This window comes from Anas acuta, chromosome 9 (genome assembly GCF_963932015.1).
Source record: "Anas acuta chromosome 9, bAnaAcu1.1, whole genome shotgun sequence".
NCBI lineage: Eukaryota > Metazoa > Chordata > Aves > Anseriformes > Anatidae > Anas > Anas acuta.
The window spans coordinates 53,104-72,861 of NC_088987.1; the positions used below are offsets into that span (position 1 = coordinate 53,104).

Consider the following 19,758-nt stretch of genomic DNA (forward strand, 5'->3'; position numbering starts at 1 on the left):
TTCTTTTGTGGTACTTTCAAATGAACAGAACTTTATAGACACTTGAGAAATTGCCAAGTCATGAGACACAGGTAAAAACTGCTGACCTACTTGCTTAAAATTGTTCAATCTTGAGTTCTGTAAATGAGAAAAAGGGTTTTTGGTTGTTTTTGTTTTGTTTTGTTTTCCTCTATAAAACCACGAGGAAGAAAAGATTTTCTACGTGTGCTGAAGATACCCGGAATTAAGTATGTGGAAGTACTTGTATCTAGAGCATACCATGGATGCACAAGTTACGAAGTTCTAAAGAACTGCTGTTTTCAAAACCAAAGGTGTTTTTGCATCCAGGACGCTGGAAGGTCCCAGATCCCAGCAGCCCAACTCGCTAGGCACGCTACTGCTAGTGGCACCCGCTCCAACTCGGCGCCTGCTCACCTCCGACTGCTCGGCGCTCCGCCGCAACTTACATTCGAACCGAGCAACGCGTAACGAAGGAAATGTACCCAGGTCCTTTCCAAGCTTTACGATCCTGTGAGTGGCGCGCGGGAATCCCCAGCGCCGCCCCGCCCCGCGCCCGCTGCGGAACCGTGGGCGGAGGCGGAAGCCGAGGGGGGCTGTGCGGCCCCGGGAGCTGTGGCCGCTGCTGTAGCAGGGGGGGGCTCGGGGACCATGGTGCAGCTTTACAACCTGCACCCGTTCGGGTCGCAGCGAGTAGTGCCCTGCGGGCAGGAGCCGGCGCACTTCTGCTGCGGGCCCGACGTGCTGTTCGTGGCCGGCGCGGCGGCCAGCTGCGGGGTGGAGGTGTTCGCCGTGCGCCACGAGGGCCGCTGCGAACCGCTGGGCTCCTTCGCCACGCTGGGATCCGTGCTGCACATGGCGCACAGCCGAGCAGGTCAGTGCCGGCCGCCGCTGGGCCCGGAGAGGCTGAGGCGTGTCCGGGCCGGGCGCGGGGCGGCGCAAACGGGCCCTGCTGGGCTGGGGTGAGCGGCGAGCGGAGGCCGTGGGGCTCCGCCGGGGCGGGCGGCCGGTGCCGGGGGCGGGAGCGTGTCGCGGCCCCGCGGCAGGTCGGCGTGGCGGCCCCCGCCCGCCCGGCGCGGCCGCTGGTGGCGGGGTCAGGCGCCTCTCGGCGGAGCCGGGCGCCTGCCGCGGGCGAGCTCGTAAAGCGGCGGCTGAGGCGCGGAGGGGCAGCGTGGAGCCGCCCGGCGCCCGGCTGTTGTCGTCTTCCTCCGCTGTGGTGGGGCCTTGCGCTCCCGCCCTTGGCCGCTCTGATTTCAGAGCGCGGGACGGGTGGTTTTTGTGTCTCTTCTCCCCAGCCGATTCCACAGCTGTTAATGACTTGTTTAAATTAATTGACTTTTTGTTAACGGGTATTTAGGGGTTAAAAAAAAATACCTTGTCTGCGAGCTCTGCTCTTAAAGTGGGTTCATTTTAAAGTTATATCCGGCCCTAGACCTGTATGTTAGGTCACTTTATTGGTGTGTGAATTGTGCTTCATCTAGCAAAGAAACTTGTGCTCTGGTTTTCGTTAAAGAAACATTGGTGAAGACTTCTTTAAAATTTTATGTGAGAGTTGAGAATTTAAGATATTATTTGAAATGTACTTTGTTGGAATAGCAGCTAAACAGCTCAAAAACTGTCATCTATTCTATATTGACGTTTTAGTACTGCTGCTTTGTTTTAAGGAGACTATTTGGTGACAATTGAGGAGAAAAGCAAAGCAACTTTCCTAAGAGCATATATGAACTGGAGATGCATGTCTGCGGGGAGTTCTCGTGTTTGTGTCCGGATGGTTGGTCACAAGATGGAAGAGTCATACAGTGAAACCTTAAAAGAACAGATGTCAATTGTGGAAATGCCACTTTCAGATCCTCCGCTGTGCGTTTCATGTTGTCCTGTAAATGGAGATCTTCTTGTGGGCTGCAAAAATAAACTAGTCATGTTCTGTTTGAAATATCTGGTCATAAACCAGAATTTGACTGTATTAGACTTTGAACGCACCTTAATTTTACACATTGATAACTTCATTCCTGCTGAAGTTGCATTTTGTGCCAGACATATAGCCATAACAACAGACTTGGATGTTCTGATCCTGAAACTGGAACTGATCCAAAGTGCAGACAGTACAGAGCAATCCACACATCGAGTTAGTACACTAGAAGAACCTGGGAATGGAAGTAAGTAGAGATATTTATTTCTTTTTCTGCCTCTGGGAATCTGTTAAGTGATTGCTATTACTCTTGAAGTAGGCTCTAACAAGGTAATTGCCCTTCAGAAAGTATTTTAAGATAATTTTTGGGCCATCAGTTGAAAGTTACAGTGCATGAAAAGTTCTGCTACATGTAGTTGGAGGTAACACTTAAATATGCTGTTGTTCTGTGGACGCTTTCAGGATGGTGCAGCCACAGAACTAGGTATCTGTTTTGGGGTACCACTACTGGCCAAATCAAAGTGGGAGGAAGTCAGTGTGTTGTGTTCAGAAAAAATTCTTCCGTCAGTGTCACTGCCCAGATAAGCGCGTCTCTTCTAAGGGACGAGGAAGAGGCTGAAGGAAAGAATCATCTCATGAACTTCAAAATGATAGAATATCTTGAGTTGGAAGGGACCCACAAGGACCGCTGAGTCCCAACTCCTGAATCTGCACAGGATCACCTGAAAATCAGACCTTATGTCTGAGAGTGTTGTCCAAATCCTTGGGACCTGCTACAACGATTCCATGTGGTTGTTGTGCTGCAGTCCCCAGAGCTGAACGTGGTGCTCCAGGTGGGTGCTCAACGAGAAGGGGAGAATCACCTCTCAACCTGCTGGCTGCACTTCTCATGCAGCCCAGCATACAGTTGGCTCTTCGGGCTGCAAGTACACACTGCCAGCTCTTTCACTGCCAGTTCTTTCAGAAATCTTGACTCTGAAGGAATGAGACAGGTGAGGCCTTGTCCTGGTTTCAGCTAGGACAGAGTTAATTTTCTTCCTAGTAGCTGGTAGAACGCTGTGTTTTGGCCTAGGGTGAGAAGAGTGCTGATAACACCCCGATGTTTTAATTGTTGCAGAGCAGTGCTTACACAAAGCCAAGGACGTTTCAGCTTCTCACTCTGTCCTGCCTACAGGCAGGCTGGGGGTGCAGCAAGAGCTGGGAGGGGACAGACCCAGAACAGCTGACCCAAACTAGCCAAAGGAGTGTTCCATCCCATCTGGGGTCACGCTGAACAATGTATAGGGGTGGCTAGCCAGGGGGAGGAGGGCCAGACTACTCGGGGTTAGGCTGGGCGTTGGTCAGCGGGTGGTGAGCAATTGCATTGTGCATCACTTGTTTTGTACACATTATTAGTAGGAGTACTATTATCATCATAATTGTTATTATTGTTATTATTATTTTCCTGTCTTATTAAACTGTCTTTATCTCAACTCACAGGCTTCACTTTCCCATTTCTCTCCCCCATCCCAGAGAGGGAGGGGGGAGGGTGAGCAAACGGCTGTGTGGTGTTTAGCTGCCGACCAGGTTAAACCACAACAGGCCTAAATGAAAGATTGTTCTTGTCTTCTAGCAGAGCTCTTCTGAAAGTCTCATGGTTTGAAGAAACCATTGCTTATTAGGTAGCTGTAGTTAGAATGTTTAGTTGATGTTGTGCCAGCATATTGTTATTACTAAATGGAATGGTTTGAATAATTAATGCATTTCCATTGTTAAGGTGTAAAAGATGAAGACCTTTCAACACATACTTTGCAGCTTGAATTAGATGAGTTCATCATATGTCAGAAGCCAGTGGAACTACTTGGGGAAGAAAGTAAGCTATGTGAGATACCCATCACACTGGAATCCACAGAGTTAGCTACAGAAGACACAAAGCACTTTCAAGTGCGGTATCTCCTATTCAGGTATTATAAATGCATTTTCCCCTGTGTGGGTTAACCGTTACTTTAATAATACCAAGAAGCAAATATAAGCTCGTATCTTGATGAAAGAAATACCCTGGTATTTTGACTTCTGAGCTTGTTATGCGCTGTTTCCTAAGCAGACCAAGAACACTGTGATACCAAAGATGCCATTTTTGGCCTTGTGAATCCTAAGTTTTATTTAATTTTGAGAATGTGGCTAGTCATTACAATTAAAATGGAATTTATCTTTGATGGTTTTGCAGTACTGGTGATGTGTAGTGTCTGCTCTCTTCATACAGCCATACATACTGAATGCTGTGAAGACCATACATTAGAGCTTCTCTTGTGATGTATCAGAGGAGATGTTTTCTTCTAAGCATACAGAATCATTTAGGTTGAAAAAGATCTCCAGTCCAACATCGTACTCCCAAGCAGAATCAGCTGGAGTAGGTTTTCCAGGACCTAGTCTAGTCAGGTTTTGAGTAACTCCTGAGATGGGGTAGACTCCACAACCTCTCTGGGAAGCCTGTTACGGTGTCTGACCACTCAGGTTTTTGTACTTTGATTCTGAACTGGCCAAACTAAGTTTTACGTGTCCCATTCTGAAGCAGCTTGTGTCAAACTCTGTTATGGTTTAGAGAAGCCTACTGTAAAGTATAACACACAAGACTAACCATCAGTCCTGGCTGTGTGACCTTGATCAAGGTACTGCCTTCTCTGTGTCTGTTCTGCAGGTTTCATCAACTCCAGCTAAAGTGATACCTTTAATATTTTTATATATATATACCTTTGATATTTTTATATATATATATATATATATATATATATATATATATATATATAAAACTTACCTTTGTGCAGCTGGCAAAGAGGAGTTTACCAAGTATCTTAAGCACTAAGAACTTATTTTGATTTGATTATTTTTTGATTTGATTATTTTTTAATAATCAAAACCATTACGCTTCTGTCTAAAACTGAGTAAGAACTGATATCTCAGTCCAGTTGTGAATTTTGAAGCAGGGCAAGAAAAAGGATGACTCATAAAAGGAAAGAAAAGTAGGATTGAGGATCAATTTTGTTCAGTTAAATAAAAAGGAAGAAAGATTAAATCAGGGTTCAAATCAATTGCAGCACATCTTCAGTGATCCAAGACTTTGGCACATGGCTTGTAGACAAGCAAAGAAAGAATTTTTGGTTGCAGGAACTTGTTGTTTCTAGTTGTGCTACATTCTTAGCATTGCTAAGCTAATTGCATTAGTAGTATGAAGGCAAAATAGCTGAATATTAAAACATCAGCTACGGCTATTAGAACTATTGCTCTTTCCTTGCTCAAGGTGAATGGTAATAGTTTCTCACTGATGTCCCATGTTGGTTTGGATATTTCCTCTAGGCATTTTGCACCTGACCAGTCGCCTTTTGGGTTTTGTGAAGAGATGAAGTTGCACTCTGTTCAACTGCTTCCTATATACCAGACAGGTAGATGCTTATGCGTGGATGCGTTATGTTCTGTGTCACAGGAGTCCTGGGAAAGGAAGGAACGTGTCAGTATAATCTCTTTTGTACGCTGTTCCTGTATGATTTGTTTTAAAATTAAGGTATTTCCTCCCTTTTCAGTGATTTAAATTGAGCTTCATTAACAGACATGTTAAAGTTTCTCTAAGTTCTGTGTAAACTTAGAATGAAAATACCAATTCACAGCACCATAAGAGTAAGTCTGTTCAAAGACAGTTCTTACCAGTTCTCTACTGACAAATTTTACATCACAAAACAGGTCACTTTTTATGTTGCATAAATAAAATTATCCTCAGTGTCACTGTAACATTCTAGGCTGTCTCTGAGAGTCAACACTGGAAATTAGAGTAGTAAACCTTAATAATGTTAAGGTACAGGTTACCTTTATGCCAGTTTTTTTTTTAAAATGACAAGGGATGAAAGCAAATTTCAGGGATTCATCAATAAACACTAGCTAACCTAACTTCACCATGACCAGGGGAAAATTTAATCCTTTGTTATGTCACCTTTACTGACTGCTCACCCAGTTTGTGGTTGTCTGTTCTTTTCAGTAGCAGAGTCTCATTTAAGTTGCAGCTGACTCAAGAGGATGAGCTACTTGCTGTTCAATTCCATCTAACTTATTTTCTCTTGTGGTTTACAGACCTTGACAAGAGGGTCTGTAGAATCTGAACACACCCTTTACCTGCCAAAGTGGCTTTATAAATAATTCTGCCATTCTCTGACTCTGTTTCATTTAAATGAGGATCTGCATTTTGGTGCAGTTCGTCTGCAGCTCTCAATGAGCATTCATCCCAGGTCACAAGGAGTTGTCTAAGACCAGACTGATCATTCGAGCTATGGGTATTTAGTTGTGATGAATCTGCCAGGACTCCCACATACTGTTGGGTCTGTGGAAATTCTTCACTTGGTGATTCAGCCACGCTTTTGTTAGAAATGCCTTGAAATGTGAACATGGCATACAAATTGGTGTATTACCAACTAACTGGTAAGGTGTTCTTCATGTAGTTCTCCTTCTCTTCAGTAGCTATTAACAAAACCAGTTGGAACTTGGTCAGGTCTGAGAGTAGCTTTTAGGAATTGGACTTACAAAGGAATTGCAAGGTTTTGGTTTACGAGGTGTATATAAAATGCCTTTCTTATTGTTACATCTAGGAAGTTCTGTGACAGCCCATGAGGAAACTGAGAACAAGAGAGAACTACTCAGTCTCTTTTGCTTTTTCTCTTTGCCTCATGTTGGATATCTCTACTCTGTTGGGAAGGTAGTAGAACTGATTTCTACTTACCAGTATTCAGAGAAGTCAGAGCAGGCAGTTCTCACTCCACAATTCCTGCATGTCATTACAAGGTACTATATTTATGATTTTGCTTATTGTATTACTATCTTTCTCTTTGTGCTTTATTTTTTCCTGAAGCATTCTGGGCAAGCTCATGTTATGGTGCAGAACGTCCTCCTGCCTAGGCCTCAAAGCCCGTTTCTGCATAAGGAGAAAGATCTGATTCTCTTTAGTCTTGGCTTTTGGATTATTGCATGTCTTCATTTTCTTTTGTCATCAGTGTTGTTTCTTCTTTCCCTCTAGTGAGAACCTGCAGTGTTTCACAGTGCGGTGCAGTGCAGCAGCAGCTCGTGATGAGGATCCATACATTGATACGACTGCAAAGGTGCACATCTCATTCTTCTGCTAAAAGAATTGGAGTAGCAGTGTGACGCTTTGTTCCCCTATGTTTCCTTCTGAAATCGTGTTAGTTTCTATTGGCTGTGACCAGAAAAAAAAAAAATCAAAAATGAATACTTTAGTTCAATCTATGGCATATTCTAAAAGTCTGCACATATATCACTGGAACAATCTATTATTGTTGTTTAAGATTCTAGATAATTAATAGAAAGTTTTCAAAAATGTCAAAAACTATGATATCATAAGTTTTCAACTAAATTCCGTGCTATTCTGAATGGAGGGAGCAGTTTTCCAATATGACAGCTTATGGTGCTTGTAAAGCATAACTGTATTGAAACCTAAACTTTCGTTCTTTGTTTTTGAGATGTGCATATAATAGTAAGTTGTAGACACTCATGGGTTTCCATATTGCAGCCTGCCCTCCACAGGCTGCAGACCCACTCTGGCAAGGGTCCTTCATGGGCCACTGTCCCTGAAGGACGCCCCTGCTCTAGTGTGGGTCAGCAATGGACTGCAGTTGTGCAGGGGTGCCTCTCCCTGGTGTGGGTTTCGCACAGGCTGCAGTCCTTTAGTAGAATTCCTTCTCCATTGTGGAGTTTGACATGTACTTGTTTTTCGTGCTTTTTCTGACATCAGTTTCAGAGCTGACTGGTTGTGGTTATGACAGGCCCAGGGCAGTTTATAGCCTCCAGATCATCACTGCAGCCCTCTGCCTCTTTACCAAAGATTGAGGTTTCTTTGAAAAGTAGTGCACACATAATACATGATGCTGTGTTGCCTTGCTTCACCATGTATACCAATTTGTAAATGTGGTATTTTATCTTTTTAGAGTTACAAGTGTAGAATATTTCTGGGCAAATGAGGTTGCATTTTTCTATTTTTAGTCCAGCCTAGAGGATATAGTATGTTTTGGCTGAAAGATGCATGTTGAATACATCAAAGATGTAATACTGGATAGGCAACATAACAATAAATAGTGCAAGCAAATATAATATTTCTGTCTGTATTTTTTTTTTTAATATAAAACATAAGCAACTGAAATCAGGACTTTTGCAAACACATCAGGCAGTCTTACATCTCAGCCAAATTCAAACTATTTGGGATTAAGTTTTCCACGTTAGGTAACGTTTACTTTTTGATTTAAAGATTCACTCAAAGCACACACTAACTGAAATTACAAAACACATGTGCTTTTCTTTATAGGCTTGTCCACCTGTTGCTCTGGATGTCTGCACATTACGAATGCAGCTTTTTATAGGACCAAGAGCTATCTGTCATTTCAAAAACCATATAATTCTTCTTACTAAGGCTAACACAGAAGATGTTACTGAAAGACGAAAGCCCACAAGAAGGATGCTGTAAGAATTTGCATATTTTGGGGAGATGGGATTTATAGTTTTGTGTACAGTGCTGAATTTTCTGGAGTCGGACAGGATCCTCTGTGGAAAGACTGTTAGGACATAATTCCCTAGCTGATAGATGAGAACAGAAATCAAGCGTTGATTTTTGAATTCTACTCTATTAAATGACATGGAAGAAATGGAAAGTTGAAATTTTACAAAATAAGTTACTCAAGATTGTCAAAGCCAACTTCCATACGTAATGTTAAAATAACGTTATAAAGAATGTATCTGCTACTGAGAAGAAAAAAATACTTACCCTGGCAAAAAATATGTAGGAGTTATGGGCCTGCAGGCTAACAAAACGTGTTGTAGCAAAAAATGAAAATTTCTTAGAATTTTTTTTTTTTTTTTTTTACACCTTGACAAATGTCTGAATTGAGCTGCAGGGGCAAAAGTGCAGTAAATCTTTATGGAAAGTAGCTGAACATCTTAACTGAGTTGAATTACTCACTTTCATGTATGTACATGATACTATCTGGTGTTATATCCAGGAGAAGATGTAGTTGATGTTTTCTAACAGTGATGTTTCTGATGTACGAACGTGCCTATCTATTACTAGCTATTACAACTTAAATTCACAACTGAACTCTCAAACGTCTACTAGTCTGCAAACATACCTGTTTATGTGTTTAAACTGTCAAATTTTTGTTTGTTTTTGGCTACAGAATGTTTATTTGGACATTGGCAACTTAACTCTTTTCCTTTTCTCTAGTTCCAGAAAGGCTAATAGCATCAAATCCAGAACAAATTCCGAGTCAGAGCCTGGGTGGAATTTATATATTATAAACACTGTTTCAACCATCCAGCTGTACAGAGAAATGGTATTTCCAACTCCTGCTTTTGTTTATTGACTAAAAATAGGTACTGTTAGTCTCTGGTGCTGAATATACTGTAATGTATCTCTTATGAATAGCTCATAATTCTATTTCAAATACCTGCTGCCTTCTCTAGAATTGTTTCTGTATATTCTTTATTTTTAACAGCATCCAAAGTGTATCATGTATCTGTTCTAGGTAGATTATAGTAGAACTTACGAAAATGCGAAAACTGAGAGTTGCATCCACCTCCTAAGTGAGGCTCACTTACTAGTCAGAGCAGCTATAATGGACCCTGGTTTCCTTAAATCAGATGATAAAGAAGAACTTCTAAGAGCGTTCAGAGAAAGTTGTGCCTTTTTAGGAGACTGCTACAGCAGGTATGTTTTAGATGTCAAAGTGATATAGATGAGCTTTTGTTTCTAATAATGTAACCTTAAAATGAAAATCCATTATTCCTTGCTATTTTGCATTGGCATGGCATATGTATTTCAAAAACTTAAATTCTACCAGAATGGCTTAATCTGGTCCTCTGTTAAGTGCCTGGTTGTTTTTATTGTCAGTTTAACACAAAATACAATGTTACCTTGAGTATTAGCTATGTATTTGCAGATACTGGTGTGTTTGCAACCTTGATGTGTTATTTTAGTTCTTAGAAACAGTGGTGTCAGATGTGTTGCTCTTAATTGTTCATTTTCCTTCCCATCTGTTACTTTCAGGTTTGACACAAAGGATTACCACCTTGCTTTGCCATACTATAGAATGGCGGGTTTATCCATGTCTGAAGTTTTAGAGCGACTAGTTTCAGAAGGTGATGAAATACAGACATATGAAAGAGGTTTTATATTTTATTTAACTCACTCTCTTAATGAAGACATAAATGAAGAATTAAGCAAGGTAGAAACAAGTATTTTTTTCTTAATCTGTTGATTTAATTACAATTTAAGAACTGCATCAAATATTAAGTAAAATTTCTCTTAAAATGCTGAACTGTTTATTTAGTATTACAATTATTCTTTTTCATACATTTTTTTTATTTACCCATTTTTGACAAAAGAGCATGCATGTAACAGCTGTGATGCTTTTGGGCTGCTTTCAAGCAACTTATGGATTTGGTTATCACAAGGCATATTGATAATGATGGTTCCCACTTGCACACAGAGATACTGTTGTGCTAGAAAAGTTCTGTCTCAAATCTCTTTAGTTTCCCATTTCTGCAACAATGCAAACTGTTTTTTGAACCTTGCCACATTGCTCAGATTGGTAAAACTGACTCAGTGGGGTAGAGAGTTCTCCTGGCTTTTCAAAATAATGTGCTGAATCATTCCTGGTTAGAGTACCTTTACTTTCACTAGTAGGGATTTGGTAGCTAATCTGTACTTGCCTATTCAAAAGAAGAAAAGGAGTGCTTCTTATGGCAGAAAAGATTACGTATCTGGAAATGTTAAAACTGTCAAATGGGTTTTATTTTAATAGGAATCAGCAAATAAAGTTCTCCAGATATTCAGTAGTGCTGATCCCATGCAGCTGCCTCATATCCTCTGCAGTCCCTGCATGAGAAATGCATGTCCTTTGACAGCTGTGAAGTATCTTCATAAAGTAGAAAACAATATGCCGTCAGTGGTCCTCACACTTACTAAGGCTTTCATGGCGCTGAAAATGGGAGACCTGATGATGTATGAGCATGAGATGGGCTCCTATAAGGAGGTAAAGTATGCTGAAAGCACGAACTGTTTGCTTTTTACAATGCTCAAGTCATTAAGTTTGACTAGTGGCTCTGTTTTACAGTAAAACATCCTTTCAGTTGCTCTTCTTCCTCCTGGTATGCGTTATAGGCTCCACTGAATGTCTGCAATAACAGTAAGATCCAGGACTAGTATACGCTGGGATGGTTCCATCTTTGCAAAGCCTTATCAATAAACAAATGTTTTAAAGGCTTTATTTTTTTTTTTATAAATTAAATGCAGTTTACTGGAGCATAACAGGCTCTGCAGAGCCAATGCTCTTCACCAATATGGCGGGGTTGCATAGTAGTATTTTTCCAGCTCTCCACCTGTAATTAATACATGATTAACATGCAGTGTGCCCATGAAAACCTACCATCTGTATATAAACAGCCCTTATAAAATTGCTTTTGTAGCAGAATGTCCATGGTGCATACAAGCTGAAGTTTCTGTATACAATCTCCTTATACAATTTCCAATCTTCTGTAGAATCAAAGTACTTAACTTTTATTAAGACTAGATCAGAACCTACTTCAGTGCTATCAAAATCAGAATTCCACATCAGTGGGGAAAAAATGTTAGCTGATCATTCTCTGCCATAGGTGTTCACATGTGGATTTAGACTGAGACCAGTCTGTAAATTACTTCTTGTTAAGATTCTTCAGGAGTGTTGAAAAAGGAATATTCAAAGTTTATGGAGCTTGAAATCTGAAATCTTTCTGAGTGTGAGCTGTTGGAAGTCCAAAAGGTTTTTAAGATAAACTGATAGATAGTCCAAACTTTGATACCAAGCTTCAGCATGAAAAGTCCTTGGAGAGCTTTCAAGAGTTACTAGGTTTTGAATTGCAAGTTGGGAACTGTGGATAGCTGTTTCAATTATTGTATTTAGGACCACCTGCTTTCTAACCATTTGCAGCAAGATCAGGTGAAATTGTGACATTACATACAAGCTAAGAAATACATACTCACAGAATCACAGAATGGTTGAGGTCAGAAGGAACCTCTGGAGATCATCCAGTCCAAATATTCACCACCACCAGCCCATTGCATACCTCATTTAGAGGTTAGGGACTTGGTTGTTTGTGTGTGTGTTGTTGTTTTTTTTTTTTATTATTTTTAATTGATCTATTACAAAAATGCTTTACTACATCTCACCTTTAAAAAGTATTTTAGTGCAAATTCTTAAAAATAATGCTTCTAGAAAGATAAAGAAAGGAAAGATAGTTTCTACATACAGAGGTTGAGAAATGTTTACTTTCTTCCTAGGTCTGCTTATATTTGTGGTGTATTTCATTTAATATGCTCAGGCATCACTTCCCAGGTGTTTTTAAAATGGAAATAATATTTTGTTATATTACCTTCAAAAGCACACAAATGCCCAGAAACAACTTAGAGTTGTGTATTTTGCAGCATGTTTTGGTCATTATTTCAGGGGTATTTTCAATATAAAAACGAGATTTCAGCAAAGTAGTTAATTGAAATTTCAGCCAGTGATTTTTCAGAACACCCCGTATATTTAGTGTCTGTGATTCCATAGTAAAGTCTTTTCTTATGCGTACAGTAATTCCAGATTTCAACAGCACATTTTTTCCAGTGTTCAGGCAATTGTCATAGTGCTCAGGAGTCACTGATCCAGCACACAGTTTGGACCTGGATCTCTGGAGAGCTACTCTATAAACTGTAGAAAGCTTATATTTCCATTCCCTTAGTTTTCTTTATTTCATCTGTATAAACTTGACTGCCTGAGAAAATACTGAGTTTGCAGAGTTGAATTGTACATGGGTTGAGTTCTTTACCTGATTTATATCTGACTATGTTTGTAGACAGTACTGGCCTCTGGCTTCACTGAGCAACCAAAACTCCTGAGACAGTATAAAGAAGGAATCGTTATTCCAACTGAATTTGCTGTTCACCTGAAGGAGATGCAACCTGGATTATTGGTGGCTGCCACTGTGGCTTTACATGAGAACGGTAAAATTAAACTGGAAGAAGCAGATGTGTTTTTCAAGGTTGGCCTCTGACAATTTTTTCCTTTTTTTTTTTTTTTTCCCTTCCATGTACTGATGTTACGTTCAGCTTTTTTTTTTTTTTTTTGAACGAGAGAGATGAAGGTTGGATATGTTCCAGTTTTGATAGATGACTACATGACTACATCAGAATCTGGAACTTCTGGAAAGAAATACTGGTCAAATCAAGTTTAAAAAAAAAAAAAAATCCATTAACAGTCGAATGGAAAATACCCCAGTCTGAGGGATCTTTCAGTGGCTTCCTAACAGTTTGGCTTCCTAAGACTATTGAAACTTAACAGAATTTGGATAAACCACTTCCATAGGCTCCTTTTGATGAGACATATTTCTAAAGAATGAGAATATTAAATACACATTCTATATTAAATATGCTTCAAATATGAAGGTATATAATGCTCTGATCATCTGTATACATTTCTGAAAGAAGAGTGGGTCTCTGCAGTTTATGGAAAGAAAAATAGAATTATAGAATGGCTGGGGTTGGAAGGGACTTCAGTGATAATCTAGTTCCAACCCCCCTGCTGCGGGCAGGGATGTCACCAACTAGATCAGGGTGCCAACGGCCCCATCCAACCTCGATTCAATCAGTTGGATCAATTCAATACACTGAATTGTTTTTCTAGTTACTGACGTTTTCTTTGTTTGGACTGGGAATAGACAAAACTTTTTTTTGTACAATCAGTAATGTTGTTTGGATTAAAACCACATATACTTCAATATTGGTATGTTGTGGTCTTGCATCTGTTACTGTGAAAGACCTATATCAGAAACACCAAATCATGAAACCTGAAATAGAACAAATATGTTTTTTCAAAGTCAGGTGTAAACTGAGTAACAAATCTTTTCCCTGCCTGACACACGAGGCCTTAAAGCCCAGAAGCATCTCCTTTGTAGGACCTACCATTATACCTGAACTGCACATCATTTTGTTATCATTGGCCTTTGATTACATTAAGATTCTTTCTTAGAAGACATCTGTTAGGCTGTTGGTGTATATAAAAGCGTCTAAAGTAGCAGTCAGTAAATCCTTGCTGACAATGTGCTGACATTTCTGTCAGTGGAATAAATCTTCAAGAAGTAATCAAATCTATATGTTAGAATTGATTGCTTTAAAATCATTCCATGAACTTTATACTTTGCCAAGCACTGTATCATGTAGAATCACATCTATCACCTCAAGACAAAAAAGGAACCAACATCCTGCCTCTAGTAAAAGTAAAAAAAACAGTTCCTTTTGTTTGTTCTAACTTCTTCTACTAATAATTGCCACATTCTATACTAACTTGCTGTCTTCTAATGTTTTTGTTCTTAGATATTGTGTAATAACAGTGAAAACACTGTTCCTCAGCTCTTGGTAGATTTCTGGGAAGCTCTCCTTGTAGTATGCTCTCAGGAAGATGTACTTCAGGAGCTCTTACTGAGGGTTACTTCTCAGTATGTTTGGAGAATATTGAAGAAGCAACTTCCTGAGACTAAGCCATTGAAAACAACAGAGGATCTGGTAAGTGTACTACTCATACGTTTTATGTCTGTGTTGTTCATCCAAAGTCTATCCAAATATTTTGTATTTTAATTCTGGACAGTTTATCACTTAAAAGAAGCAAGACTGAAAGTAAATGATGTAGTGTGTACTTACCAGACAGATGGTTATAGGGAATCCTATTCTTTAAGAGCATTTGCAAATATGCAGCAGGAATCTGAGCTCTGGGCAGAAATAAGGGCTAAAATGAAACAATGAGAGTTTGTCAGGTGGAGTTTTTTTTTCTTCCCGTTAATGGAAAACTTACAAAGCTGACTAAATGAGAAAACATAGGAGTGATTGATTGTAAAATATTCTGAATAGAGAGTCTAAAATACAGAATTAAATAGAAGTTTCCAGTTTATTTGTTATTCAGTTATATGAACCAGAAGAAAGAACAGTTGCTATTCCAAGTATACTATTTAAGAACAAAATTTCTTCACTTGTGAGGGGGTGTGGTGTGGGTATGTTCACAAGGAACTGTCATTAACAGAAATACTTCATTTATTACAATTTTTATGTCTCCATCTCACTTGCTATTCATTCCTCTCTCTCTCTCTCTCTCTCTCTCTCTCTCTCTCTCTCTCACTCCCTCTCTCCCTCTCTCCCTGTCTCCCTCTCATAGATAAACTCCTGTAATCGTTTTGGGTTCATTTTCCCATGGGTTACTTTCATAATGTCAATGGGATCTCCACCTGATAAAGATTACCCTGAAGATATTTCAAAGCTACAGGTATGAAACACTTAAACTTTGCTGTTTGCAACTTAGATCCATTCTGCAAATGTCTGTGCCTGTAGAGCTTTCTCTAGCAGCCTCCTCTCCTCCTTCCCTGCCCACTCCCTGAACTACCCAAGTTGAACTAAAAGACCCATTGAAATCATTGGAAAAAAAAAAATACCAAAATGACACATCAATAACTGTGATACTTACTTTTCAGTTAACTCTAAACTTAATCAGTTTTCAATAACATTTAATAAAATAAATATTATTTCAAATATACTATGATAAGTACAGGCCTTTTGTTCTAAGGTTATGGTTAGCATTGCTTTGCAAAGTTTGATTTAAATCCAAACAATACTTTTTCTTTCTGTCTCTAGTCTCTTTTATGTAGTCAGTCAATCAATATAACTGCTGCTCTGCCTATCTTGGAACCTCTGATAGAGGCTGGCAATGTTGGCCTCACCATCCATGTTCTCTGCAGTACTCATCTAGGCAAGTATGAGGATTCCATTGACCAGCTTCTCAAAAGGTGTCCTGCTGCAGCTGTATTATATGCTCAGCATGAGCTGAAGGATGATAGTCGGGTGAGCTACTTTGGTTAAACTCATTCAAATTTTTTTTTCCCACTAACTACAGTGTTATTGTATACATACAGATGGACTCTGGATGGATCAAATAGCCAAGATTTCAGACACAGTAAATTGCTTAGCTTGCTTTCACTTGCCTGGCCTTTAAATTCCATAAATCACTACCACTAATTTTAATGAAACATTTTTCCCTGTTTCTTCTGTGACTCCCTGTATTCATTCTAGTAAGTTTCCTCTTTTCAGAGAACAGAGGACCTCAGAAAACAGAGTAATTTTTTTCCATTATAAGTGGAAAACTGTCTAGTTTCTTACTAATCCATGTTCTGATTTGTTTAATATTATTGTATAAAGTGTCATATTTTACTAATAAGCTAGGAGAAGATTCTTCAAATAATATCATACTTAAGTATGTTCTTCTTGTGTTTTTAGTGACACCTTGCCATCAAAATGGTACTGGTATAGTAGTGAGAAATTTCACATTCTTTATGTCCCATTTTTCACATAGACCTCCATGCAGTTTTGATTGATGTAACTGATTCTATTCCAGTGTTTTGGGAGTACAAGATTTTACTTCCATTGCCTATCACAGCTACTTAATTGTCTGTATTTTTGTTGACCAAACTCAGCGAAGGTGATTCCTCTACCAGAGGGAAATACTATTGCTGCATTCAAGACCTAATGTGTGCTTTATGTTCAGATCTAAAAATGGTTTCCTTGATAATTTTCATGTTAGTTATAGAGTTGTGAGGGTACAATAATGAATCAGAACACAGGTGGTAGAAAAGGGTTAACATGTTTAAGAAAAGAAAGAAAGAAATCTCTTCTTCCTCTTTTCACTCTTATTGACAAATTGACAGTAAATAACTCACTACTTTAGCTGTTGGAAGCAGATTAGGTCAGGGCACAGCAGTGTTCTTACAATAATTTTATTCACCACTTGTGGTGAATAAAATTCGCCATGCAAGGAACTTCACCATGCAAGGGACTCCTTGCATGGAGCTGCTTGGATGAAAAAAAAAGTCATCTTACAGGCACTAGGGGACACTGTTTAACTCTGTCAAGCATGAAAAGATCACACTGAAAATTGGAAATGCATCTGCAAAAACACTGCATTTCAAATAATTATATAAATTGCTTACTGATTCCACTGTAACCTATCTGCATATACGTCTGATCTTAGTTCAGTATATTTTTAGCAGGTCTTTCATACTCTTAACTGTAGTCATTGTTAATTTACACTTCTGCTGTGGGTTTTTATGAATTAGGCTATATGGTGGAACAAACTGCTTCCAGAACTTTGCAAGAGAACCAGACTTACTGAAAATGACTATCCTGTTCTTATTTCATCACTAAAAGGTAAATCAATTGGTTATAACTTAACTACAGAAGCCTTTGTATAGCATATGACATTCTAAATATTGTTCAGCCTAATAGAATACTGACGTGATATTTTCAAAGAAAGGGGAGTAAGTTTCTATGTTTAAAGCTAATGAAGCTCAGCAGGCTTTCTCATAATCAGAACAGCATTCTACAACATACAGTGTTGTCTCATAAAAAAAAAAGGATGACATTCATTATATATTGCAAACAATTGCATTGTGAGAATCATTGCTTCTATATTGGTCAAGAATATATACTATTTAAAGAACTCAGTTTCCCTAAAAGATAGGGATTGTTTGCTTTTTTTCTGGGCTAAGTGACTATATGGTTCTAAGCAATGACAACTAACTGGCTACTGTTGATAACCCGGTGGGCATTTAAGTGTATACTCATGATTAGATAACAGACTGTAAAAACTACACTGTGATAGTTGGTGACGTTAAGCAGAAGGAAACATTTGGCAAAGTGGTGGTGGGGTTACAACTCTTTGGTTAGTGGAAATAAAGAAGTAAAACCAACCCTAGTAGCTGATGTAGTCCTGTTGTTATATGTTTGTAGGAAGTCAATAATACTGCATAGCTAAGCAACATACATGTATGCATTTGTTTTTGACAGAATAAGAAGGCTGAATAAAATAAATGTATTAAAACAAAACAATGTGCTCCCTGGGGTCAGAACAACAGCATCACTGAGTTGCATGGTGCAGCACTGGTTGCTGTGCTGCACTATAAAGTTCTAGTTTGAAGTGCTAGCATGTTTATTTGTGGTGGTTGGTTTTTTTTTGTACTTGTTTTCATGTGATAACTGTGCTATAATAAGGACTTAAGAACATGTTTAACAGCTTCTTCTAAGAGGCTGTTTGCAGAACATCTGTTTTAACGTATAGTGCTGTTTTAGAGTACTGGTAGAGTTCCAGGGCTGCTTTTTCATTTGCTACAAAACATGTAGAGTACTTCATTAGACTTCTGTAAACATTACTGCCACATACAGACCTGATGAATTAAGATAAAGGTTTGGTTTTAATCTAGGACATAATTTTTCTGTAGCTGTATTTGCTCTCTAAAGGGTGTGTCTCTGATTTTTATTTGAGTTACAATACTTACATCACTTGATAACTTGAATTAGTGACCTTGTTAATGTTTTTTGTTTCTTTGTTCTAACCAAAATACCTTAAACATGACTTTCTCCTCTGCTTTGGGCAGAAACTTTATCAGTTGTTGCAATGGAATTGGAACTAAGGGATTTCCTGAGTCTTCTACCAGAGGATGGAACTGCAGCATTTTTCCTGCCACATCTTCTTCACTGCAGCCAGAGGAAACTGCTGACCTAGACACAATGGATGTCTATTATGCATTCAAATACCACGAACATGCTGGAATAAAAAAGTACATTTAAAAAGAGAAATACATAAAAAGCACTATGAGTACCCCTGCATATAAATCACCTTATTTCTGAGCTAATACCTTATGACAATTATTGAATGACAACTTACTTGAGACAGAGCATCTCCTTTGAAGCTAACACTATTGCACTTTGTCAGTGAACCAGAAGAACTGAGTAATTGTTTGCCAGGTTAAAAATATAGCTATTAAACTACTAGGCATAGGTCACTAGTCCTGTAAATAAGGATGAACTTACGGCCAAAGCAGCTGAAAAATACAGACTGTACAGTGTAATTGGACATAAAATATTCACTGAAAGTAAAACAGGGAGTTAGTTTTAATTGTATGCTAGCTAGTTGGATCACTGACCTAGAGAGGAATTTACGCTTTGTCATGTATTTAATTGTGTAAGTACCTTATTCTTGTAAATGGTACTGGATTTTGAAAAATAGACATTCCCTTGAATTCCATCTGGAAAATCCAGTCAGCTGCTCTGTCATCTTATATATATAGCCCTGCAAGTGTTACAGTGAGCGTTCTCATTTAGCAATTTACAAGAAAAGGCTGTAAATTAAAGACACAAAATGTTCCTAAGGGGAATGGAAGATACATACTACTGCTTGCTTGCTGTTTTTGTATGCTTTCTTCTGTTGTACTTGAATAGTACTTGCGAGTATTTGAAGTATCACTAGGTCACAAATCTAGCTGAAATATGTTTCTTCCAGGTCTTCTGGTAAGTGTCTTGTGCATGTGTATGTATGTACTGATATTTGTCTTCCTTTTGGGCAGATGGCATCCTTCTGCTCTTTCAGCTCAAATTTAGTAATAATAAACTATCACAGTGTTTATGGCTGTCTTATAAATAGTTTAACGTACTCCGATAATCTGCTACAAATAAAACAATGATCCTCTGATCCTGTAAACAGCTAAAGGCCTAATTAGTTGATATAGTCTCAACTCCAATTTCACTGAAGCTGTAACATTACGTTAACTAGTAAAAAATTAGAAGAGATCATCTACATTCCAAATAAAACATCCAAGACAAAACAAACAGAGTAGTTTTAACTTCTTTATGTGGCAGGTCTGATACAGCCAAAATCAGTGATCTAATTTACTAGCAGGGAGTCATCTGATTTTAACAGAAACTTCCTGTTTTTCAAAAA

At 38.9% G+C, this 19,758-nt stretch overlaps 1 protein-coding gene across 3 annotated transcripts; it reads left to right on the forward strand.

The window, feature by feature from the left end:
* The first annotated feature begins 430 nt into the window (after positions 1 to 430).
* HPS3 (HPS3 biogenesis of lysosomal organelles complex 2 subunit 1) lies at positions 431 to 19,443 on the forward strand. 3 transcript variants are annotated; one of them, XM_068692179.1, is made up of 17 exons: positions 433 to 871; positions 1,662 to 2,153; positions 3,663 to 3,849; positions 5,240 to 5,325; positions 6,517 to 6,709; positions 6,942 to 7,023; positions 8,241 to 8,395; positions 9,153 to 9,261; positions 9,454 to 9,635; positions 9,975 to 10,152; positions 10,732 to 10,962; positions 12,803 to 12,988; positions 14,319 to 14,507; positions 15,151 to 15,258; positions 15,624 to 15,830; positions 17,099 to 17,189; positions 18,416 to 19,443. In XM_068692179.1, exons 1-17 carry the CDS (start codon positions 649 to 651, stop codon positions 18,541 to 18,543), a joined length of 3,027 nt encoding a protein of 1,008 aa, XP_068548280.1. In that variant the 5' UTR covers positions 433 to 648; the 3' UTR covers positions 18,544 to 19,443. The 3 variants fall into 3 exon arrangements, 1 of the variants encoding a protein (XP_068548280.1); XR_011099376.1 differs by having other exon boundaries at positions 431 to 871; positions 15,728 to 17,189; positions 18,416 to 18,474; XR_011099375.1 differs by lacking the exon at positions 18,416 to 19,443 and having other exon boundaries at positions 432 to 871; positions 15,728 to 15,830.
* Positions 19,444 to 19,758: the final 315 nt, after the last annotated feature.

Bases quoted from the DNA above. Each gene is read 5' to 3' on its own strand.
- HPS3 (XM_068692179.1), top strand. From the start codon at position 649: ATGGTGCAGCTTTACAACCTGCACCCGTTCGGGTCGCAGCGAGTAGTG. The intron at 6,710-6,941 runs GTACTATATTTA...CTTTCCCTCTAG, and splicing joins TTCCTGCATGTCATTACAAG to TGAGAACCTGCAGTGTTTCA. The intron at 9,262-9,453 runs GTATTTCCAACT...TATCTGTTCTAG, and splicing joins TCCAGCTGTACAGAGAAATG to GTAGATTATAGTAGAACTTA.